Source organism: Rattus rattus, chromosome 4 (genome assembly GCF_011064425.1).
Source record: "Rattus rattus isolate New Zealand chromosome 4, Rrattus_CSIRO_v1, whole genome shotgun sequence".
In the NCBI taxonomy this organism is placed as follows: domain Eukaryota; kingdom Metazoa; phylum Chordata; class Mammalia; order Rodentia; family Muridae; genus Rattus; species Rattus rattus.
This window is the reverse complement of record NC_046157.1, coordinates 112900999-112925512: the sequence shown is the minus strand read 5'-3', so window position 1 is coordinate 112925512 and position 24514 is coordinate 112900999. Positions and strand designations below refer to the sequence as shown.

The window sequence follows — 24514 nt, the reverse complement described above, 5'->3', positions numbered from 1 at the left end:
TGCAACCTAAAGAAGGGAATGTATCAACAGGACTCTTAGGATACACAGAACAAGACTCAACTGTGGCCACTTAAGCCAACTGAGCAGCTAGAGCCACCAGGAATACTGTATTGGTCAACCTAGCACATTAACAGGAGGGGATGTACCTCGGTGGTCAAGGGCTTGCTTGGTATGTATGAGGCTCTGAGGTAGAGCCTCAGCACCAAGAAAACAAAAAGGGATCACGTTTGTGAAGTGTACTCTCTATGGGTTGGGTCTGGAAGGGCCGGATATTAAAGATCTGGTCACCAGCCTGTGGTATCATTGGAGATGACAGACCCTTGAGGAGGCAGGACCTAGCTGGAAGATCACCAGAGACAGGCTCTGACAGGGATGTGGTGATCTGAATAAGAATGGCCTCAATTGGGTCATATATGTGAATGCTTAGTCATCACCGGGGAGTGGCACTGCTTGAAAAGGACAGAGGAGGTGTGGCCTCGTTGGAGGAAGTGTGTCACTGGCGGTGGGGCCTTGAGGTTTCAAAAGCCCAAGCTGGGCCCAGTCTCTCTGCTCTTCCTGCTGCCTACAGATCCATATGTGGAACAGCCAGCTACTTCTCCAGCACCATGTCTACCTGTGTGACACCATGCTTCTCACCATGATGATAATGGACTAAACCTCTGACACTGTAAGCCAGCTTCGATTAAATGCTTTTTAAAAGTAAGAATTGCCATGGTCATGGTGTCTCCACACCAATAGAAGAGTAAACAAACAAGGGGACACTGGGACCCTGCCCCATCATGCCTCTTGACCATCGTAAGGGAGGATGCTCTACCAAGCACTCCTGTTTCACCATGATGCTTTGCCTCCCTGGGTTCATGTACTGAAACTGCCGAAACAAAGAGTCAAAGTAAATCAAAGTAGACCAGGCTGGCCTTGAACTCAGAGACCTGCCTGTCTCTGCCTCTTTCTAGTGCCTGAACTGAAGGCGTGCGCCACAACTGCCCGGCTGAAAATCATCTCTAATAGAAGCAGTGTTTACAGTAATGGAGTAATCTTGGTCTATCTGAGGCATAATTACAGAATAATAGTTTGTGTTTAAATTAGAAACTAGACCATCTCTACAATTAATGGTCAGAGAGAGAGAGAGAGAGAGAGAGAGAGAGAGAGAGAGAGAAAGAGATACTGACTGACTGACTCAGTCTTCTCCAGGTCAAGCTCCTGATAGGTTATTCAGTCCCAAGAAGTCAGTCCTGAGTACATATGAGCAACAGTAAATTATCTCAGAAGACTGTACTTAAATACACACATACATCATTATAATTAAAGAATAATAGGCTATGAACTTCACGAGTGGGAGGAAAATGACAGGATTTGAGGAAAAAGAAGGAAGGAGATTGATATAAATACAGTACTCATATGAAATTCTCAAAAAATAAAATTAAAAATTTTTTTTTTTTTTTTTCTTTTGGGTTGGGGATTTAGCTTTCAGTGGTAGAGCACTGCCTTCAGGAAGCGCATGTCTCCTGGGTTAAATCCCCAGCCCCAAAAAAAAAATTTTTACCAAAAAAAAAATCTATTTTGGGTTGGGATTTAGCTCAGTGGTAGAGCGCTGCCTCAGGAAGCGTAAGGCCCTGGGTTCGATCCCCAGCTCCAAAAAAAAAGAACCAAAAAAAAAAAATTCTATTTCTGGGTTGGGGATTTAGCTCAGTGGTAGAGCGCTTGGTTCCCCCCCAGCTCCAAAAAAAAGAACCAAAAAAAAAAAAATTTCTGGGGTTGGGGATTTAGCTCAGTGGTAGAGCGCTTGCCTAGCAAGCGCAAGGCCCTGGGTTCAGTCCTCAGCTCCAAGAAAAAAAAATTCTATTATATATACATATATACATATATATATATGTATATATGTATATATATGTGTGTGTGTGTGTGTTTTTAAATATATTTAAATGTAAATAAACAAGTTGATGCCACAATACTTATTTTAAATATTATGCATGTTAAATGATTTTAATAGGATATACAAACTAATGAAACAATACACTCCCTTACAGCATATAAAGTAAATTTTAAATGTGTATGTATCTGAGTGAGTGAATGCCATGTATGTGTGGATGCCCCCTTGGAGACCAGAAGATGTGGATCCCCTGAAATTGAAGTTACATACAAGTTGTTGTAAGGCCCTCACCTGGATATAGCAAGTTCCTAATATCTGAGCCAAATCTCCAACCTTCATATGAAGTATTTTGGGATTTTTTGAGAGGTTTTTTTGTTAAAGACTTATTTTATATATATATAAGTACACTGTCTTCATGCCCATCAGAAGAGGGAATCAGATCCCATTACGGATGGTTGTGAGCCACCATGTGGTTGGTGAGATTTGAACTCAGGACCTCTGAAGAGCAGTCAATGTTCTTAACCACAGAGCTACCTTGCCATCTCTCCAGCCCTGAGATAGGAGGGTTTTTTGTTTGTTTGTTTGTTTGTTTGTTTGTTGCTCTAATTGGCTGTGTGAACCTGGGAGAATAGAGCCTAAAAAAGGAGGGAGACTAAAGTCTCATGCAATAGCCAGCATTCTTTAGAGCATCAGACAATTTATACTCTGTGAGTTAAGAGTCATGAGAGTAGGGGTTGGGGATTTAGCTCAGTGGTAGAGCACTTGCCTAGCAAGCACAAGGCCCTGGGTTCGGTCCCCAGCTCCGAAAAAAAGAAAAAAAAAGGAGGAGGAGGAGGAGGAGGAGGAGGAGAGGAGGAAAGAAGAAGAAGAAGAAGAAAAGAAGAAGAAAAGAAGAAGAAGAAGAAGAAAGAAGAGGAAAGAAGAAGAAGAAAAGAAAAGAAAAGAAAAGAAGAAAAAAAAAGAGTCATGAGAGTAAATTATCCAATCACACAGGAAAGCAACATGTAGCGAACAAATCACACATAACAAAAAAACAAACATGTTTTTCCATAAAGACATAAAAAATAATAGTCATTTGTAATGAACAAACTAAAGTTAACTCACTCCTATCTGATATACCTGGGAGGGGCAAAAAGCATATTCCAAAAACAAGTCTGTGTTTTGGAAGGAACTGAGACTCTTGCCTCATTTTCTTGGAGTTTTCTGACAAACACTCAGAATTTCTCTTGAAAGACTCCATCCTTGGACCTTGTTTGTCCATGTAGCACAAGCTATCCCGGATCTTACTCTATAGACCAGGCTGGCTTCAATCTCAGAGATCTGCCTGCTTCTGCCTCCCCAGTGCTGTTATCAAAGATGTGGCTAGGATGCCCAGCTGACTGATTCTTGGTGTAACATATGTTGTTTCATTGTTTCTGTTGAAGGCCAGCATCAGGCTGTCTTACATTTTGAATACTTTCAGTTTTGTTTTTTGTTTTGTTCTGGGGGAGTTGGGTTTTTTTGTTTGGTTGGTTGTTTTTTTCTTTTTGGGACAGGGTTTCTCTGTATAACTTTGGCCGTCCTCTGCAGACTCACTGCTGGCTAAGCTTTGAACTCACAGAGATCCACCCGGCCTCCCAAGTGCTTTAAAGGTAACTGAGAGATGGCACAGAGATCCTGAGTTCCCCAGCAACCACATGGTGGCTCACAACCATCTGTAAGAGATCTGATGCCCTGGGATTAAGACAGCTACAGGTACTTATATATAATAAAATGAATCACCACTGCCTGCCTTACATTGGAGATTTTTAAATTAAAATTGTTATGTAAATCTGGGGCATGCATATGTAGAGTGTATTTTGTCTGTGTGTTCATGTGTAGAGGCAAATTTGTGAATATCATTAGTATGGGAACCCAAAGTTGATGCTCTTTGTCTTCTTTGAACATTTTCCGATTTACTTATAGAGACAAGGTCTTTTCCTGAGCTGGCAGACTCTGACTAATCTTGATAGCTAGCTTGCCTTGGGGAACCCCACTCTGGCTCCTGACTATATGTTGGCACTGTCACCTGTTGGCTTTTGCATGGCCTCTAAGGATCAGAACTCTGGTCCTCAAGCACAGGCAGCAAACGCTTTGCCCACTGAGCCATCTCCCCAGCTTGGGTAAATTCTTTACCCTACATTAGAAATGCAAAAGGTAAGTCCATATAGACAGAACAAACAGTTCTTCACAGGAAAGACCTGGGGATGAATTAGGGTGGGATTTCAGTCCCGACAGAGGCTGAGTACAGCTGAGACTCATTTGCTCTAATATTTCATACAATTCTGTGCCTTGTTTTGTTTTTTGTATGTATTTGTTTATTTGGAGTGTGTGTGTGTATATGTGTGTGTATATGTGTGTGTATGTGCGCACGCGTGTATGCATTAAAAATGCAAGCACCATTGGGAAGACTAGTCAGTGAATTCCAAAGTCAGTGTTTTGAGGAAATGCTGTGACCCTTTAATACAGTTCCTCCTGTTGTGGTGATCCCTAACCATAAAATTATTTTCATTGCTACTTCATAACTGAAATTTTGCTACTGATATGAATCATAATGTGAATATCTTATCTTCCCCTGGTCTTAGGTGACTCCTAAGGGGTCACAACCCACAGGTTGAGAACCACTACTCTAGCCAGCCTGATCAGGATTTTAAAAAAAAGAGGAGGAAGGAAGGTATCTCAGGTGTCCAATGAGAAGAGAAACATCTCTACAAACACTGAAAGAATAACCTGGGTACATTGTGAACATCTTTTCTGCCCATTTTTTTTTAAGATTTATTCATTTATTATATATAAGTACACTGTAGCTGTCCTCAGATACACCAGAAGAGGGCATCGGATCTCCTTACAGATGGTTGTGAGCCACTATGTGGTTGCTGGGAATTGAACTCAGGACCTCTGGAAGAGCAGTCGGGTGCTCTTAACCACTGAGCCATCTCCCCAGCCCCCTTTTCTGCCCATTGAATTTACAGAGAGCTGACAAATTCCAGGACAGTTACAAAGTAACAAAACAATGTAACTCAAGAAGATACAGCAAGACCACAAGTGTGGCTCAGTGGTAGAGAACTTGCCTAGGTGCAGGTTCCATGTTCAGTGACCAAAAGGAGAAGGAAGAGGAAGAGGAGGATGAGAAGGGGAAGCTGCTACTATCACCAGAACCTGTCTGCATCTCTTTTAAAGAAACATAATAGGTATATTATAATCTTCCCATAAAGAAAACTCAAGAGCTAGGTAACTTTAGTGAACTCTACTAACAGTTAAGAGGCAATCATCTTTTTTTTTTTTTTTTTTTTGTTTTTTTTTTTTGTGTTGGGGATCGAACCCAGGGCCTTTGCGCTTCCCAGGCAAGGGCTCTACCACTGAGCTAAATCCCCAACCCCAAGAGGCAATCATCTTAAGATGATTTTTCTCTGATGTTGGGTCCAGTTACATAAAACTGACAGCACAAGTCAATGTATCATTGGCTAATGGATCAATGAAACAGAATAGAAGGTAGACAGAAAATATCAACTATTGACAAAGGCACCAAGGCAATTCGACGAAGATTACATATAGTCTCACATTATGAATTCATATAAATACAAATTATATATTACATATAATTTTTTGAGGCAGGATCCCACTATGTAGCCTCTGTCAACCTCTGGAACTCAGAGACTGGTCTGCCTCTGCCCCCCTACTACTAGGAATAAAGTCATATGCCAGCACCACACCCAGCTTCTCCCTGCCAACCCCCTACTATTTTTAACGTTATTTATTTTGTATGTGCATGTGGTTGTCCATATTCCATGGTGCACTTGTAGCGATCAGACAACTTGTGGAAGCCGGTTCTCTTCTTCTACTATGTGGGTCTCTGGGATCAAACCTCAGGTAGGCAACTTTAGTAATAAATGCCTTTACATGCCGAGCCATCTCATCTACAGAAAGCATATTATTTTCAACAATACTGGAATAAGTTGATGAGTAATGAAAAAAAAAATGAGCCCCAATGCTTACCTGATACGTGTACAAAAACTAACTCAAATTAAACATAGGCCTAAATGTAAACCTACGATACTTCTAAAATAAAATACAAGAGAAATTATTCACCTAGGGTTTGAATTTTATTAAATCCAAAACTAATGCTTGATACAGTAGTAAGTGCCTGTAATTCCAGCATTTGTGAGGCAGGAGGATCACAAGTTCCAAAGCCAGCCCGGGTTTCACAGAGACCCTACCTCTAAAACCCAAAAAGATGAATAAATCTATTCAAACCGACTCTCCCGTTGAAATAATCAGAGCTGGCTTCCTAAGAGGAGGTGTGCTCACAAACATCTCATCAAAAGACGAGCTTCCAGTAGGTGAACTCAAAAGACTTCCCAATTAGATAGATAGACCAAGCACCTCCTTTTTAACTCCTGCCCCCTTTAAGAACCCAGCCATGACATCATCTTACTGACGCCGCGCAGCCTACCTTGGCAACGCCCGGCTGTCCTTCCGGGAAGCTTCAATTGGTCAGCCGGCTCCAAGAGGCCCCTCCCACTTCCCCCAGCAACCCTCCCCGGCACCCACTGTCAATCAGGTCAGTTGGCACCTGTGATTGGCTGCGGGGCCGCGTTCGCGTAGGCAGCGCACTGGGGGAGGGGAGCGGCGCGGTGTCTGGAGTCGCGTCCGTCCAGGTCTCCCCGCGAGCCTTGTAGCCTGCCGGTCCTCCTGCAGCCCGCCTGCTGGGCAGGGCCGGCTCGGCCGGGCCATGGAGTCCTACGACATCATCGCTAACCAGCCCGTGGTCATCGACAATGTGAGGCCGGGCAGCGGGGGAAGGGCTGTGACCCGCCGCGGGGTCGCAGGGGGTGGCGCGCGGTGGCCCACGCGGGTCGGGCCAGGGGTGGGCCTCGGGAGCACCTCCAGGATGTGCAGGACAGCTAGACACAGCCAGTATTCTAGGCTGCTGAACGTGTCTGTCTGGGGTGGAAGCGCTGGGCAAGTTAAAACCCCTGGCCCTTTGCTTGGTGGTCAGCTCTGGCCGCCTCATGGAGGTTGGCTGACATTTGGTCTCTTGAACACTGCTAGCTTTATCTCTTGGAGGGCCTGGTGATCTTTACAACACTTCCCAAGAGGCTGCACCCAGATGCAAACACTGCACGTTAATTTCCTCCAGCCACCACCTGGTGGCCTCTCTTTGCCGCTTTAACTAACCCCCCTTACTCTAAATGATCTTTTTGGAGAGTGCAGGACCACTTTCCCCAGGACGGAGTAGTTTGGGGTAGTAGTTTGCAAGCCTGGAAGAAAAGAGGTCCTGCTTCCCGGGGCTTTGTCTTTCAGCCTGGGTTCTGCTTGCCTTCAGCGGCCCTAGGAGCTATCTAGTCTCAGAGGCCTTGACGTGGCTGGGGTTTTCTGTGGCTGTGCCCAGAGCTGATGCTTCTGGTGTGTAGGCCTTGGAGCACTTGCCGGTGACACATTTCTCTTTCTGGGAACTGACTCCTTCCCACGTGAGCCCCTGAATCCCTTTGCGGCTGCCTTTTTTTGGAGCACCCATGTGGGCTCCCTTAAATCATAACTTGTTTATGGGGGGCGGGCTAGTCCTGGACTTGGAGGTGTGCTTGTGTCACGCTACAGTGTATATCAGGCTACCTACCTGTTTGACGGCCAACAAGCTTATGGGCTCAGAGGTCCTGGCCTCCTTTGGGCTTGGAGCCCCTCTCTAGTAACTTGGACTTGTTTATTTAGGCCCTGATAGAGACTGGTAGGCAAAGGGTGTGAGTAGGTGACTCATTCGTGGAAGGTGTGCCAGGTTCACGTTGAAAGCCTAGGTCCAGCTTCCAGCAGGAGCAGGGACTGTCTCTGCTCTTACTACCCAAGGAACGTAGTTGGAGACCACCAAGTGGTACCCCCTGCCCACAGGCCCAGTATGTGCTCTGTCTGCTGGTGAAGACAGGGATTCTTGAATAGAGAGAAGAAGGCTGAGGCATAGCATTAGAGTGTAGCTGTCTGTATTCCTCTCCCTTCAGGTACTAGCCACAGCATTCACAGAAGAGATGTGTGGTTTCTCCTCACTGATGCCCGTCTGGGGCCAGTCACTGTCGTTAACCTCCACCCACAAGATGCCCCTAACAGCTGTCTCCCCCTTGAGTCCCCACACCCCCCTGCCAAGTAAAAACCCCCAGGACAGGAACTGCAGCATCACACCTAGTTTTGAACCGTTAGTGCTTGCAAGTGATCTTCTCTAGGTCTTGTTTCTGGCTTCCTCCCTGCCCAGCCTTGGTGGAACTGCCAGCTCTCTCCACTTGGGGACACTGACTGCATCTGGAGTCATTAGCAGGAGCTAAACATTGCTTTTCCTTTCAGGGTTCAGGGGTGATCAAGGCTGGCTTTGCAGGAGACCAGATTCCTAAGTACTGTTTCCCAAACTAGTAAGTGTCACTGGGGCAGCAGCTCCCCGAGCCCCTTATTTGCTTTTGGGAATAAGAGGCCCCTGTGGTGTTACGGCTCCCTTCCAGGAGGCCAAGTCCCTCTTCTACCTGGAAGAGGAAACACTAGATTGATGGAGGTGACCCTGAGAGATTAACTGCTGGATTTCCTCTTCAGAGCCTCCTGCCTTTGTTTCTGGATGAGTCTGTTAGAAGCAACCAGCATTGCCCTGGGGATGGGGTGTGGTGAAGGCGGGAGCAAGAATAAGAGGGACCTCTCCCAGGGAAAGAGCTAAACTCCCACAGAGAGTTGGGGGAGGGTTCACAGCCACCCCTTTTTCCCTGGAAAGTTTTTTCTGATTATCGTGGAGTTTGGGTGAACCCGAAAAGCTAAGCATACATTCTAAGGTATACTCTCCAGACCCCAGAAATGTTTTCTTCGGGGCTCAGTTACGTATAGCATCTAGGAACTGCTCCTGTCCAGCTCACTCCACACACCCCAGGTAATGCCAATGGTAACAGGAATGCAGGGTGGTTCTGTCCCAAAACATGGAGCGCCCAGGTCCTGCCTGCCCACTGGGAAGGTTCCCCCTGAAGCACCTCTCAGAGCTTGAAGGATCTGTCAGTGGCCTGCAGATCAGAGCTGGACCCTGGAGTGGCTTTAAGAGCTCCAAGCCTCTCTGGGGAAAAGGCCAGCCTGGGCTCACAGAGGGCTTCATCTTTCCATCCCAAACTCTGGGTGGGTATCAGGGAAGGCTGTTGGCAGTCTGTGGGGAATGTGGGTCACAGTTTAGAATGGTAGCTCCTCAGATACATGCTTGCCAAGAACTGAATCTCTATTCTGGAAGCCCTTGCAGTCGGGGGAAGAGTGGCTACTGTGGGAGGGATACACCAGGAAGCCACCACAGAGTTCTGGGGCTGTCTTCCATCCATCAGCAGACAAGAGGGTGGGGTGGGCTCAGTGTGGCTACAAAAGTGTGGCCTTGCTAGAGCCAAGCCCCGACGGAATCCTGTCATTCACACTCAGCCCTCCCTGGGGAGAGACTCGTTGCTCCAGACCCCAAACTGCTTGTGCTTCTAAGACCCACGCTGCTGCCCCACTCCCCATAGGTCTAGGCTCTGACCTTTGCCCTGAGCCATTTCCCAGTGCTTAGCAGGCCACCCCCCACCCAGAGCTCTGCTCTCGGTTGGACTATAGTTTTCCTGGACATGGGTTCAGCCGTGCACCTGCCTAACTCACTGACCTTCTGTGACCTTACAGTGTCGGACGGCCAAAGCACATGCGGGTTATGGCTGGAGCCCTGGAGGGGGACCTGTTCATTGGACCGAAAGCAGAGGTAACTGTCCCTGAATTGAGTTCGTTGTCAGTCATAGGAGAGCTGGCCGGTGGTCAGAGCAACCTGTTCAGGATGTCTGTACCTTTTTGGGCCTCTTGCCTTCAGTTTGGTTGTGTGTGTGTGTGTGTGTGTGTGTGTGTGTGTGTGTGTGTGTGTGTGTGTACACGCGTGCACGTGTGTAGGCATCCTCTTTCTGTGCGATGCCAATGAACCGACATTCCTGAGGAACTCCTGGTTCCACCTCGTCGTGTCTGATTTTTAGAAACTGTATGAGAAAGAACTGATTAAGATCACAAGTCTTCTGGGGTCACAGCACTTGGGAGGGGTGGAGGCAGGAAGATCAGAAGTTCAAAGTCATCTTCAGCTACCCCCAAAAGTGAGGTAAGAATTAGAATCACCTAGGTTGGGTGGATCTGATACCTGCTCTGAGGAAGGCTGGGGGCCATTTCTTATTCTGGCTAGGATGGCCTACCTGGGGACTGCACAGCGGATCAGACTCTGAGGGAGCCAGTATAAGGTGTGGGGGAAGAGCCAGCCGAGCACGAATAGAAGGGCACTTGAGAGGCTGTGGGAGATGAAAGCCAGCCACTGTTGTACAAGAAGCCAAGTGTCCCCTAGACGAACATCTGAGGGTAGGTGGACGTGGCATCATCCTGTAGGAGACAGATGAGGACTAATGGGAGAAACTGGGCCAAGAGGCCAGAGCTCCAGCCATACTCTGGAGGAATGATGGGCTCAGGTGGCCTAGGAGGGACAGTGCTGACAGAACATTGGCTGCAGTGCTACAGGTGGATGCCAGTCAGTGCATAAGGAGACGCTGGGGAGAGCCTAGGCAGTGAGTGAGGAACATCTGTGAGGAAAGAGGAGGGAGTGGGATGGGCATGTTTGAGAATTCTTTCCCTGGGTGGATGTGAACAGTGGTTCTTTATATAAGTACACTGTAGCATCTTCAGACACACCAGAAGAGGGCATCGGATCTCTTTACAGATGGTTGTGAACCACCATGTGGTTGCTGGGAATTGAACTCAGGACCTCTGGAAGAGCAGTTGGTGCTCTTAACCTCTGAGCCACCTCTCCAGCCCCACAGTGGTTCTTTCTAAGGCCCCAGTAAGAAACCAGACTAGGATTCCACCAGAGTCCACCCTGGGGAAGAAGGTTAGAGGGAAAGGGAGTGTAGACCTCTTGAAGCTACTTCCTGCTGATTAGAGACACTGAGTTTCTAGGGTGAATCCAGTCTTCATCGTTAGCTTCAAACAACAACAACCAAGGATGGGGAGACTGTCTTCAGAGTGGTCCCAACCCCTCTAGGGGCTCTGGCATTTATGCCTTCTCCAGAGTTCCCAGAATTTAACTATCTCAGTTGGCAGAATCACACCCCTGCTAGTGCACGAGGTATAATCACCTGCTGGGAAGCAGGCTCTCGTCACACACCTGGGATTAAAACAAAAACCTATTCATACAACTGAGCTTTTAAGGAACCCCAACTCTAACTGCAGCAAACAGTGACGTTATCGGGCTTACTCGGCGTGCGGATGAGGGGATAATCATAGGGAAACCTGAAGCACCTGGAAAGTTTCCACCCATCGTGAGTGGAACTCCCCTTCAGTTGGCCTTCACCTGCTTGTGATGGTGTCTTGCCAACAGGCACAGCTGATCTGATGAGAATGGCTGCTGTTTGGCTCTGAAGACCGTGTGTGTGTGTGTGTGTGTGTGTGTGTGTGTGTGTGTGTGTATACACACCCAGTGACTGCCAGGCGGAATGTTCCAGGTGTGTGTGTGTGTTGTGTGTGTTGTGTGTGTGTGTGTGTATACACACCCAGTGACCGCCAGGTGGAATGTTCCAGGTGTGTGTGTATGTGTGTGTGTGTGTGTGTGTGTTGTGTGTTGTGTGTCTGTGTGTACACACCCAGTGACCGCCAGGCGGAATGTTCCAGGTGTGTGTGTGTGTGTGTTTTGTGTGTGTGTGTGTTCTCTGTGTGTGTGTATACACACCCAGTGACCGCCAGGCGGAATGTTCCAGGTGTGTGTGTATGTGTGTGTGTGTGTTGTGTGTTGTGTGTGTGTGTGTATACACACCCAGTGACCGCCAGGCGGAATGTTCCAGGTGTGTGTTGTGTGTGTTGTGTGTGTGTGTGTGTATACACACCCAGTGACCGCCAGGCGGAATGTTCCAGGTGTGTGTTGTGTGTGTGTGTGTGTTGTGTGTGTTGTGTGTGTGTGTGTATACACACCCAGTGTGTGTTCATACACACCCAGTGACCCAGGTGTGTTGTGTGTGTGTGTGTGTTGTTGTGTGTGGAATGTTCCAGTGTGTGTGTGTGTGTGTGTGTGTGTGTGTGTGTGTGTGTGTGTGTGTGTGTGTGTGTGTGTGTACACACCCAGTGACCGCCAGGCGGAATGTTCCAGGGCCTGGGCTTTAGAGCATGTTGTCATTTTCCCTCGACCTGAGAGAGCTGAGCCCTGAGCTCTTGGAGTTTCTGTACACAGCAGGAGATTACTAGCAGGCAAAGAGAGGCAAGAGGTAGCTTCATGGTTTGCAACATGTAGGGTCAGGTGCTAAGTCTGGCTTTCTCCCTGTCCTCCAGGAGCACCGGGGGCTGCTGACCATCCGATACCCCATGGAGCACGGTATGGTACAGGACTGGAACGACATGGAGCGCATCTGGCAGTACGTCTACTCTAAGGACCAGCTGCAGACCTTCTCCGAGGAGGTGTAGTGCCCACCCTTCCTTCCCACTACACTGCCAGCTTTCTGACTGCCTATTCATAGGTCCTCCTGTTCTGTGGTGTTCTGTGTATGTGTGTACACCCAGTGACCACCTGGCGGAATGTTCCAGGGCCTGGGCTTTAGAGTTGATTCATATGGTGTCCTCAGGAGGGACGCTGTTCAGTGCTTTTAGCCCAGGAAAGCTCTTAGAGGGCCTAGCCTGTTCTGTTTGTGTGACTCCCTCATCTCTCACAGCATCCCGTTCTTCTAACGGAGGCCCCACTGAACCCCAGTAAGAACCGGGAGAAGGCGGCAGAGGTGTTCTTTGAAACCTTCAACGTTCCTGCACTGTTTATCTCCATGCAGGCCGTGCTCAGCCTGTGAGTGCCCTAAGCCCTGATGTCCCAGGAGGCAGCGCCTCGTGCTCCCCTCCATGCCTTCTACACTAGTAAAAATAATATCCCAGGGGCCCCTGCGGGGTTGAGGAGATCTCTCACCTCAGTGGCTGGAGTATAAGAATACTGACCTGGTGACAGGTACGCAACAGGACGCACTACAGGAGTGGTTTTAGACTCGGGGGACGGGGTCACTCATGCTGTCCCCATCTATGAGGGCTTTGCCATGCCACACTCCATCATGCGGGTAGACATTGCGGGCCGGGACGTCTCCCGATACCTGAGGCTGCTGCTGCGCAAGGAAGGCGCTGACTTCCACACCTCAGCTGAGTTTGAGGTTGTGCGGACCATCAAAGAGGTAATGAAGAGCATGGGTTGTGGGCGTGGCCAGGGGTGGGGGTGGGGTGAGATAGAGTTAGCATGTGGGCATGGCTGGAGCTGGGGATAAAGAGCTTGGGGCTTGGGAGGGACCGGGCAGGGGGGGGGGATAAAGAGCATGTGGGCGTGGACGGGACTGGGGATAAAGAGCGTGGGGGCGTGGTTAAGGAAGCCAAGATAGCAAGCTCTGTCTACAAGTGTACCTGCTACAGCCTGCTTAAGAGCCTGCCCTGCCCATACAGCGAGCTTGCTACCTGTCCATCAACCCACAAAAGGACGAGGCTCTAGAGACTGAGAAGGTGCAGTACACCCTTCCAGACGGCAGCACGCTCGATGTAAGTAGACAGGTCTGACTCCACGATGGTAGCTAATGCCGACAGTGGGACAGTGGGGGCGGAACGGGCCTGCTTCCCTGGAGATCCTGTGCCTCAGGCGTCTTCTCCACAGGTGGGGCCTGCACGCTTCCGAGCCCCTGAGCTGCTGTTCCAGCCAGACTTGGTTGGGGATGAGAGTGAGGGACTCCATGAAGTTTTGGCCTTCGCCATCCACAAGTCGGACATGGACCTCCGCCGGACGCTCTTCTCCAATATCGTGCTGTCAGGGGGCTCAACACTCTTTAAAGGTACTGTTGGGGAAATGGTAGCAAGACCACAGGCCCAGGATGTCTGGCACCTCAGAGCACTCTCTGGAGCCAGCAGTGTGCCGTTTCCATCACCTGTTTGGTAGTTCTCAGTGAGCTGAGTTTTCTGATAGGAGATGCTTTTAGCTTGTTGCATGCTAGGTCTGAGGGCTCACAACTGCCATTTTGGTACTCAGGAAGATCATGAGTTGAGTGCCAAGCCGGGATTAAATGGGATGAGACACCCCTTTTAAAAAATGTAAAGAAAGAAACGAAAACAAAATCAGGCACTAAAGTAAGTTTTCCTTAGCCATGGCTTTGCAGTGCTCATGACCCCATGCAGAGGACATGGAGTCAAGTGGAGCTGTGTGGCCTTAGACTACATTCCAGTCAGTCTCTGAGTAAGCTCTACCCACCCACAGCCAGGGTGCTACAGCATGGCAGCTCAGCCCTGGGAGGGTGTGCAGGATGAGGGAGAGCAACAGCCTGGGTCTACAGGCCACCATGGCAGGGGGGCTGGCTGTGGTCCAGGCTTGGTCATCCTTTGTATCTGCAGGCTTCGGAGACCGGTTACTAAGTGAAGTAAAGAAACTTGCCCCAAAGGATGTGAAAATCAAGGTAGGACTGAGAGCCTCAGGACAGGGCGCTGGGTGGGCAGATGGGACCCCTGCTGGGCCCGCTGCCCATTCTGCACTGTGTCCCACCACCCATGCATGGGCCTAGCTGCCTTGGTTTAAGGGTGGCAGCTGTGTGTTCACACAATCCTTTGCTCCTCCTAGATCTCTGCTCCTCAGGAAAGGCTGTACTCCACATGGATCGGGTGAGATGGGGCTCACGGAGAAGGGCTTGGGGAGAGGCTGGCCAGGGAAAACCAATGGGCTTCTTTCCCAAGGAAAGGATGTGAGATTCAAGGACCCAGGGATGGCAGGTGGCCCATCCCACAGGAACTAACGAATATTGCCTCTCCACCCTCACAGTGGCTCCATCCTCGCCTCACTGGACACCTTCAAGAAGATGTGGGTATCCAAAAAGGAATATGAAGAAGATGGCTCCCGTGCGATTCATCGCAAAACCTTCTAATGCCCAAGGAGGGTGGACATACTGGGAGAGGGAGGAAAGGGGAGCCAGAGCCCTGACCCCTTTTGGTCTGGGTTCGTGTTCTTAAAGATTAGGGTCCCCTGCATGCCCTGTCCCCGGAGCAGGTGGTGCAGTCATGGTCACCTGTAGCCCTCCCCTCCCCCTGTGCTCAGCATACACACAGACACAGAGATTAACGTTTAGCTGCGTGGACGGCGGTCCCAAGCGGGAGCGTAGGGACTGAGGAACCCAATGTTGAGTTGGTGCAAGTGACCCTCTCAGCAGGGCTACTTTGGCCTGTGGTTCCTTGCTCTGGCCTTGAAGCTCAAAGACCAGACCCACGTGTTCCTCTTGCTGTAACAGTGGGGTGGGGCTAGACTCCCTGAATCTCTGGAGTAGGCTGAAGGGAGGGACAGCCAGGAGTTCCTTCAGGGTGTTGAGGCTCACTGGTGTGTTTCCTGCCACTGCCTCTTTCTGGCCTGAAAAGGCAAGTGTCCTGTATAGGACTGACTAGGGGCAGTCCTACATTCCCATTGAGGGTCAGAGCATCAGAGCCATGGGCAGCCACAGCCCGTGGTTTGCCCCACTCCCTTTCAAAGCACTACACTGATTTGCTACTCCCTCTTTCCCTCGGTGCCCTGGACAGGAAGGGGTTAATGGTCTTTATTTGCTGAGGTAAAGCCATTTAACCAGGACTCAGACCCCAAGGGTAGGCATGTTCTCACCTCCCTCAAGAAAGGTCTTCACCCCCCTCTCCAGATCTGAACAGTAATTTAACACAGTTGCCTGAAAAATACTTGTTTTTATAAATCATAGTAATAATTATGGACAAGGCCCGGTGTGTGGCTCTGATTCTTGTAGCTCTGTGCTCTCATTTGCTCAGCAGTCCCTGGGCGTGTTGAGAGAAAGGACACTGGCAGAAAGCTCTGGAGCTTGAGGCAACAGAACAAGGGAGAGCAGCCTCACCCTCCTGCGAGGCTTGCTAGGGCTGCTGTGTGTGCTTCATGTGATGTGTGTTGGGAGCAGAGGTGTGCAGGTCCCAGCTTAGGGCAGGACCAGAAGGAAGGGCAGCCTAAGAATGGACCAGGTTCCACAGGAAGGAGGACAGTCTGCAGGAGGCCTGCAGGCGGCAAGAGCTCAGCAAGTAGAGAAGTTTGCTTGTTTGGTGCTTACTGCACAACACATGTTTGAGGCTGGTGGAGAACAAGGTACAACTCTGCCCCCCAAAAGCGTTCATCTTAGAGGAGAAAAATGCCAGCCATTTTGGAACGGTGTTGGGCTGACAGGCTGTGCCAATAGGTGGGGCCCGCTGGCTTATAAGAGCTTGGTCAGTCAGTGGGTAGGGAGAGTACTTTGACAGTGAGGCTGGGGAGGGAACATTGGCAAGGAAGGGTAAATTGGTCTGTGGCACAGTGACATAAACCAAAGAGGTCAGTTGGGCTAGCATGTCGAGGATCTGAGGAAGGAAGGACATTAGCTGTGTGCTAGGTGACAAGTTTCCACTATGGAAGACTAGTGAACAGAGCCAAGTGTTGAAAGCTGTAGGCCAAAGTGCTGATCAGGAATGTGTGCAGCAGATTCTGTGCAGCCCTTTGGTTGCAGCATAGCATCAAAAGTTTACACAGAAGCCTGTGCTAAGGGACCCTGCAAACCAGCTCCAGTGCAGGCCTCCGTTGGCACACTGGCTCCCAGCCACCTGTGTTTGGAACTTCCCTGCTAAGCTCCTCCCTCCTCATGCCCACATTTTGTCCGTCTGAGTCTGGTCTCCTACAGTGCCTCTGCTACCCATGCTTTCCTGTTAAGCCCCAGCTCACAACCCTGCTCCATCCTGCCCACCAGTGTGTTTGCTCATAATCTACTGTGCGGGTAACCACCTCAAACCTGTAATGAGTTATAAGCCATACAATAAAATATTCATGAGTCCTTATGATATGAGTAAATCTAGCCGTGGGGCGTTGGGGGAAGAACTGCAGTTATCTGTTGAGTAGAACACAAACCAGCTGTGTAATGCTGGCCAAGTCACTTCGAGGAACCTCAGGCTGCCACATCTGGGGTCTTCTAACATCCCTACCTTAAGCATACCTAGCCTGTGTCCTGTTTTGCTTTCTTCACGGGAACAGCCCCTCTATCTGCCCAAAAAAAAAAAAAAAAAAAAACCATTCTTTAAGGTAAAGCCCTGCATCACCTCCATACTCCTCTAGCAGGGATAGCCTGGTAAGAGGTAGCCTGCTGTAATGGAAGAAGCTACAGCTGAGGAAAGCAGCCAGACTAAGCCTCGTTTTGTACTGAGTTACAGGTATGAGCTGGTTTTACTCTTCTAATGCTGACAAGAACACTTCCCTGTGTTCAAGAAAGCACCAGGTTGGGATATGTACATGGGTTTTCTACCTGTCTGCTGGGAGACCTAGAAGTAGTGACACCCCAGAAACAGTGAACACGGTGTCTAGGCCTTGGCTTCTAGTCACTAGCCTTCAGTTCCCTAAGGGGGAAAAAAAGATCCAAATGTCTCATGGCATTGTACAGAGCTCAAGTGTCTAAGCAACACATGGGCCAGCTTGAATCAGGACCCCATACTCTCATCTGTAATATAAGCAATACGATAAAATAGTTGTTAATCCTTAGTGATCCATGACTAAGGGCTGGAGGGATGGCTCAGTTGATAAAGTGCTTACCATGCATTGAAAGCCTGCCATCATGTATAGACTCCTCCCCCTGACCCCCTTCCCTGCCTTGTGTTGCTGCCATATCTGGGGGACTCAGAATAATTCAGGCTGTTGCTTCCTTCTGGCTACCCCCAGTACTTGATGAAAAGACCGTATTGCTGAGGATACCTACACATTGGTGATAGGGCATGTAAAAATCAGACTGGGACTGACAGAAGCTTTCTCCCTGCTGGCTCACAGCACTGCAGGGTATTATGCAGGCTGCTATGGGGGAAGAATTGTCTTACCCAGCTGGGAACTGAAATGACTGGCCGGCAAGAGGTGCCCATGGGGGCAACTGTGACACCAAAGTCTGGGGAGCAACCAACCACGGATTGAAGAAATGCATGCCTGAGCACAGCAAGTCTGCCCAAGGAGTGGCTAGGGCAGCTTACTGCCTCCAGGGTGAACATATGGCTATTATTCTGCTAAAAAGACAGCATCAAACTCCCCTCTAAATTCTCACTTAATTAGTGCAGCTCTCAGACCTTAACAGAGAAGTTAGTTTGTACAGTGGGTGGTGGTTACCACAAACTCACAACTGGTCAAAGTGCAAAGACTCCGTGACCCCTTAGAGATCTCAGACACAGAAGAGACACCTGTGGTGGGACTCTTCCCCTCCCCAAGACTCAGACCATCACTGAAGAGGCAGAAAGTTTGTATGAGCCAGAGGTTGGGAAGGACTGAAACTGTCTTCTGCTGTGGCAGGCAGGACCAGTGCACTCGGGAACTCACAGCAAGCAGCTCTAGCCACCTGCGCAAGACCAAGCCAGTCAGCCTTCTAGCATGGCTTGGAAACATGTTCATGAACTCCCACCCCTATCTGAGGAACTACAGGCCGTTGATTGCTTCTGTGGGAGAGAGTCTGTTCTTTAAGTGTTTAAGTCACTGCTAAATTGACAATGTTCCAATAGATGGCTCCACACCCACAAGTATAAAATAGCACAAATGGAAGTTGGGCTATTAAAATTTAAAAACTATAGACAAGGTCAAAAGAATGAATAAGACAGGGGTTGGGGATTTGGCTCAGTGGTAGAGCGCTTGCCTAGGAAGCGCAAGGTCCTGGGTTCAATCCCCAGCCCCGGGATAAAAGAAAAAAAAGAGAAAAAAAAAAAAAAAGAAAAGAAAAGAAAAACACAAAGAATGAATAAGACAGGAACTGCCCCAGACATCACAATGGAAGAAAATTCAACTCTGAACTGGACCCTCTTGCTGGAAAGGATACTGAACTGCTGAATGTGGTGACATACACCTGTAATCCCAGCAAGTAGGAGGCTGAGGCAGAAGGACCTTGAGTTTGTAGCCAGCCTGGGCTATATAGCAACATTTCCCACTCACACACACCATAAAAAATAAATAAAACTAATGAACATTTAGGAAGTCGTGATGCCTAGGGATTATGTGACTTAAATATATAAACTGTGCTTTCCTAACTTTGATAGCCATCCCGGAGGGATTAGGCAGAGTCTAGAAGATGTGAGAGATGAGGTGCAGCTCAGTGGGTAAGGCACACAAGCCTGGTGTCATGAGTCAACCTCCCAAACCCATGCACAATGGATGGCCAGAGCCGACTTCACAAAGCTGTCCTGACTTTTATGTGTGCTACAGACCATATGGTCACAAACTGTGTACATGCATGCATGCACACAGAATAAACTTAAAATCAAAACCAAAAGCCACACCAGTGGTGGCATGCAGCCTTAATCCCAGCGCTCAAGAGTCAGAGGCAGGTAGGTTTGAGCCAGCCTGGTTTACACAGAGTTCCACACCAGTCAAATCAAAATAAAAACAAAACCCATACATACACAGATGATGGAGCACCAGATTGGCAATTTGCAAGTGTTCCTGGAAATGTTTATTCCTGAACTTGCAGGACTATCTAATGACTATTTTCCCTTGTGACAGGAGACAGAACCAAAGGCTCAGATGAGGCCCTCTTCTGTGCAGAACACGGCACTTCCTTCCAAGCCCAAGTGCTCCTGGGAGGTACAGGGGCTACTCAAGCCCATGTGGTTAGATAGCCAAGTGTTCTCAAGTCCCACCCACTCCCCCAAACCCCCAGACTGCTTCCGTGGTATGGATGGCCTGGGTCCTAAGCCTTGTAGGTCTTGGGTAATTCCAAAGTGCAGCTAAATTAGAGGCCTATGCATGGACTCAAGAATTTACTAGTCTTTTAGTTTATTGATGCTATAAAAAGTTAAATCACGAATGTAGCGACTTAGGACATAAAATCTTTGCTATCTCACACACCAGCTCAACATGGGTCTCACTGAGCTAAACTCAAGAGCGTCTGTCCGTAGACCTTCGGACCTGGAGACTAGGTAATCACTCTTGCCTGCCTTCCAGAGACCATTTGCATCTCTTGGCTCATTTATTCGTGTGCACCTATGCCACAGCACATGTGTGGAGGGCAGAGGACCACACATGGGAGTTGGTTCTCTCCTGCCATCGTGAGGGTCCCTGGGATCAAACTTGGTCATCAGGCTGGGTAGCTGGTACATTTGTTTACCTGCCGAGCAAGAGGTAGCCAGCCAGCTGGCCCTAGCTCCAAGGTCAGCAACCTCAATTCCATCTACCTTAATTCCTATTTCTCCTATATGCTGTATGACCTAAAGTACGGACAGGGTTGGGGGTCGGGAGCAGGATGTGGACACCTTGAGGGGATTACTGTTCTGCATATCACAGCCTGGAAACGTCCTGGAGACTTTACTTTCTGTGCGGTAACAATTGTTAAAAAACAGCGAGGGGGATTTGACAGTGAGAAGCCTGGGAGAGCACAGACTGACCTAATGATCTAGATCTTTCTGCACAGTGTGAAGGAGTGTGAAAACAGCGTGGTGTGCACCAGGCTGCAGACAGGAGCGCTTCCCAGCAGTATGCAGAGTCTTCAGTGTACAGCTAGTGAGGAACAGCACTGAGTAAGATTTAATAGCTCTGGGGATTCCTTTCCCACAGGAAAGGCCAATCGATGCCTGAGTGCCTGGAAGCAGAGATGATCACTCACAGCAAAGAGTGGGAGCAAAGGCTTAGACTACACCTTCTACAGGCCACCAAGATGGTGGGCCTCTCTCCTCAGCTTGCCATCCCTGAAATCAACCCCGAAATTATGTATGTATTATTTAATAGATAATAACCAAAGTCAACTCTGGCAAATTTCAACACAGAATGATAAGATATTCCCATTTTGGGGTTGGGGATTTAGCTCAGTAGTAGAGCGCTTGCCTAGGCCCTGGGTTTGGTCCCCAGCTCTGAAAAAAAGAAAAAAGAAAAAAAAAAAAAAGATATTCCCATTTTATAGGTCTCTGCTTTGAGAATTCACCATTTCATAAACTGGCTGGCCGAGATGAGCTGTTGTCCTCCCCAGTTTATATTCCCACGAGTATTTCTAAAGAAAAACTCCTCACACAGAAAAATTTAGTAAATACCTAGATACCAATACTAAGTTCAAATTATCATTATTATTTTATTGGGTAAAGTCTGTTACCCAGGCTCAGGTATCCTCTCAAGTGACTGGGACTTCCACGACATCACTGTGTCCAGCTTAGTGTCTCTTTTTCTTCATTCTCTCTCCTTTAAAAGGAGCCATGGACAGGTGCAGCGATCACAGGGAGGGGTCTCTGGGGGACAGAGTGGACTGGAGCCCTACAATGTCCTTCCCCTAAATCCAGTGTCAGGGTTGGAGTGGCTCAGGAGTGTATGGCTCAGGAGTGTGTGGCCCAGTCATTCAGTCATTAGCAGAGCAAACAGAACCATGAAGGCCCGAGTGAGATCAGCATCTCCTCACTGGTCTTGCCCCTAACAACCCCCTTGGTTGGTCTACCATTACATAAAAGTTAAAGTTTAAATTTTTTTTAACCAGGCAGTGGTGGCAGATGCTTTTAATCCCAGCACTCAGGATCTGATTCAAGGCCAGCCTGGTCTACAGAGTGAGTTCCAGGACAGCCTGGGCTACACAGAGAAAAGAGAAACCCTGTCTTGAAAAACAAAAATATAAACAACAAAAGGTTTTAAAAAAAATTTTTTTAAATAAAAATCTAACAACTCTCTACTGGTTTTACATTTTAAGTGGATGTCAAGCCAGAATAGGTGCTCTCAATTAAAAAAAAAAAAAAAAACGGGCTGGAGAGATGGCTCAGCGGTTAAGAGCACTGACTGCTCTTCTGAGGTCCTGAGTTCAATTCCCAGCAACCACATGGTGGCTCGCAACCATCTGTAATGAGATCTGATGCCCTCTTCTGGTGTGTCTGAAGACAGCTACAGTGTACTCACATACATGAAATAAATAAATCTTTAAAAAAAAAAAAAAAAAAAAAAAATAGAAATCAGACTAGCCAGCCATGGAAGGAGCCAGTGCGTTGGCTAGTCTTTATTAGAGAGACGCTTTCCTTTACATTCTGAAATGTTAAACCAGGGGTGGGCTCAGTGGGCCATTTCGTAGGGCACCAACTTGTAATGTGTTCCACAGTTGGGGCATCGCTGGCTCTCGCCTTGGTGCAGCCAGAACCAGATGACAGTGCAGTTGTCCTCTTCACCTGAAAAGGAGAGACGGCTCAAAGTTATCCAGCACCCGGGTACCAAGGGAAGCTCTCAATGCTCACCTCCTTCCTTCAGATACCCAGACATAGCAACAAAACTGCTGCTGACTAAGTGACTACGTCAAGCTCTGCTCCTTCAAATGAAAAAAAATGGACCTGAGTCTATCTGTAAGATAACCACGTATGGGGTCCCTGTAGGTTCTAACAATCCTAGTTCCTACGCAGAATTCCAAAACAGGATCTGTACTCATATGTATCCCTAGTGCCTGAAACAAACAGTACTTGACATACAAGTTTGTTTATATATATAATTTTTCACACACACACACATAAATATACATATTTGTATGCACATATAGTCAGTCACACACACGTATCTGAAGCAATTTAAAGATGTTCTGTGTAGCAGGTTTTAAACAAAATGGGCCAGAAAATAAAAGCAAGGTAGTGGGCTGGAGAGATGGCTCAGTGGTTAAGAGCACTGACTGCTCTTCCAGAGGTCCTGAGTTCAAATCCCAGCAACCACATGATGGCTCACAACCATCTGTAATGGGATCTGATGTCCTCTTTTGGTGTGTCTGAAGACAGCTACAGTGTACTTATATATAATAAATAAATAAATCTTTAAAATAAAAATAAAAACAAGGTACTTACAGATGCAGCCCACTATTCTCTTGTTGCTAACGGATGGGACTAGATTGGGGTCTTCCTTGGTGCCCGAAGCTGCCTTTGGAGGTAGCATATTGTATGGATCCTGAAAGAGACAAGTGATGACTGTTATGACAGATAACCCCTGCCACTGCACTGCAAGGGGGCTGTTCTACAAGCTGAGTTGTCAGGACCAAAAGCTGGCTGAAAGGAGACTCCTCTGATCCCACCCAAGCCCAAGGGCTCCAGAGGACACAGAGCTTCTCACCAGTCCCCTCTGTGCTGCTATCATGATCTCCCTCTCCAGCCCGGTAGCCTGCTCCTCATCAGTAGGGACACCACCTAGAAGAAGAAAAATGAATTATGGGACCTGATATGACCAAGATGAACACGCGCTAAAAAGATCAACACGGGAAAGGTGACATTATACGGTTCTTTGGTGGGCTCCCAAGCTACCCATTTCCACAGTCCCCTAAGCCCACTGAGGCATGACTCCTAAACCGAACCGGTTTTCCCTTCCTATCGCGGAAGCTTGGTTTTCGACTTTCCCTAAAATCAAGTCAATGACAGTATATTGGCTGGAGGCGGGCAAGTGATTTGAATGTCGGTCCAGCGCTTTCTCTTCCCTCCAAGTCCCTATCTCCCAAGGTCACCCGGCACCTTCCAGTTAGGGCACTTTGAAAGCGAGGTCAATCGGGAGAGCGGCCGAAATTACAGCAAGACCGGGCGGAGCGCCGGCTCCGGGAGACTAAGGTGGTCAGCAGGGCTCGAGGGAGCTCTAATGGCCGACCCCTGTCGACCGCCCATTACCAACCACGTCGGAGGCCAAGGACACCAACCTGGCGCACCCAGCTAGTCACCTACCTCTAGAAGCCATGGAGCGGGTAGCGGCCACGCCACGGGGTCCGTGGGCCCTCAGGGCCTGAGCCGCCAAAGCGCCTACTCCGCGAAGTAACCTTGAAGCCATCTCGCTCGAGACAAGCAGATGCACTTCCGGGAACAGACAGAGCAAGACAGGCGGGACTTCCGTTGGTAGGTGTCTAACAACGCCCGGTCAGCCTTCCGCTTCCTGCCCCCGGCCAGCCGAAGCAGCGCTAAAGGTAGATGTTGCACATGCGCAGCTCTGCCTCTTCGCGGGTCGCGCAGACTCCCGCCGCCTTGGGGGCGTAGCGTCAGTTACCGTGATACCTTGTGGCTATCGTGACTGTTCCGCTTGCTGCTCGCGCCCCAGAGTCGAAGCCACTTAGTAGTGGAGGTGCTGTGGAAGCCGAAGTCCCTCTCAGTTAGGGATTTGAAGCACGAATGGTACAACCTTGGGCGTGAGCTCGGGAAGACTGTTGAGTTTGTTATGCCTGTGAGCTGCAGGTTCGTGTCTGCAGACAGAGCTTTAGCCATTACCAACTTGTTGCAATGGCCCACTGGGTCAGAATTTGACAGGACCTCCCCACAGTCTTAGCCTCAATCCCCGCGCCTCCACTCTCTTGTTTTGTTTTTTTTTTGTTTTTGTTTTTTTTTTTTTTGTTTTTTTTTTTTCCGGAGCTGGGGACCGAACCCCGGGCCTTGCGCTTCCTAGGCAAGCGCCCTTCCACTGAGCTAAATCCCCAACCCCTTTTGTTTTGTTTTTTAAGCACGGTAACACTACGTAGCCCTGGCTGACCTGGAACTCCCTATGTAGATCAGGCTGGTTTGGAACTCACAGAGATCTGGTTACCTCTGCTGGGATTAAAGGTTTTGCACAGCCCTCAATTTTCCTGCTACAGTACTGTCATGGGAGGTGACGGTGTTGACCCCAGGGAGGGAAGAGGGGAGGGAGGAGTGCGGGGGGGGGGTATTTGGAAG

General features: G+C 48.7%; 2 protein-coding genes across 2 annotated transcripts; one reads left to right on the top strand and one right to left on the bottom strand.

The window, feature by feature from the left end:
• The first annotated feature begins 6506 nt into the window (after positions 1–6506).
• Actr1b (actin related protein 1B) lies at positions 6507–16717 on the top strand. The gene is made up of 11 exons (XM_032900943.1): positions 6507–6668; positions 8216–8280; positions 9539–9614; positions 12200–12325; positions 12577–12701; positions 12858–13074; positions 13337–13429; positions 13542–13716; positions 14270–14331; positions 14493–14533; positions 14691–16717. The coding sequence occupies exons 1-11, from the start codon at positions 6621–6623 to the stop codon at positions 14791–14793; spliced, it is 1131 nt and encodes a 376-aa protein (XP_032756834.1). The 5' UTR covers positions 6507–6620; the 3' UTR covers positions 14794–16717.
• Positions 16718–21826: 5109 nt separating this feature from the next.
• Positions 21827–23705, bottom strand: LOC116899295 (cytochrome c oxidase subunit 5B, mitochondrial). The gene is made up of 4 exons (XM_032900942.1): positions 23540–23705; positions 22944–23017; positions 22682–22781; positions 21827–22024 (listed from the first exon to the last, which is right to left on the bottom strand). The coding sequence occupies exons 1-4, from the start codon at positions 23640–23642 to the stop codon at positions 21912–21914; spliced, it is 390 nt and encodes a 129-aa protein (XP_032756833.1). The 5' UTR covers positions 23643–23705; the 3' UTR covers positions 21827–21911.
• Between the last annotated feature and the right edge of the window lie 809 nt (positions 23706–24514).

What these genes read in the sequence shown, in the direction of transcription:
- Actr1b (XM_032900943.1), top strand. Translation starts at nt 6,621, where the DNA reads ATGGAGTCCTACGACATCATCGCTAACCAGCCCGTGGTCATCGACAAT. An exon ending in TTGTGCGGACCATCAAAGAG is followed by an intron (nt 13,075 to 13,336) that starts GTAATGAAGAGC and finishes CTGCCCATACAG; the next exon opens with CGAGCTTGCTACCTGTCCAT. An exon ending in CAGACGGCAGCACGCTCGAT is followed by an intron (nt 13,430 to 13,541) that starts GTAAGTAGACAG and finishes TCTTCTCCACAG; the next exon opens with GTGGGGCCTGCACGCTTCCG.
- LOC116899295 (XM_032900942.1), bottom strand. Translation starts at nt 23,642, where the DNA reads ATGGCTTCAAGGTTACTTCGCGGAGTAGGCGCTTTGGCGGCTCAGGCC. An exon ending in CCGCTCCATGGCTTCTAGAG is followed by an intron (nt 23,018 to 23,539) that starts GTAGGTGACTAG and finishes TTCTTCTTCTAG; the next exon opens with GTGGTGTCCCTACTGATGAG. An exon ending in TAGCAGCACAGAGGGGACTG is followed by an intron (nt 22,782 to 22,943) that starts GTGAGAAGCTCT and finishes TGTCTCTTTCAG; the next exon opens with GATCCATACAATATGCTACC.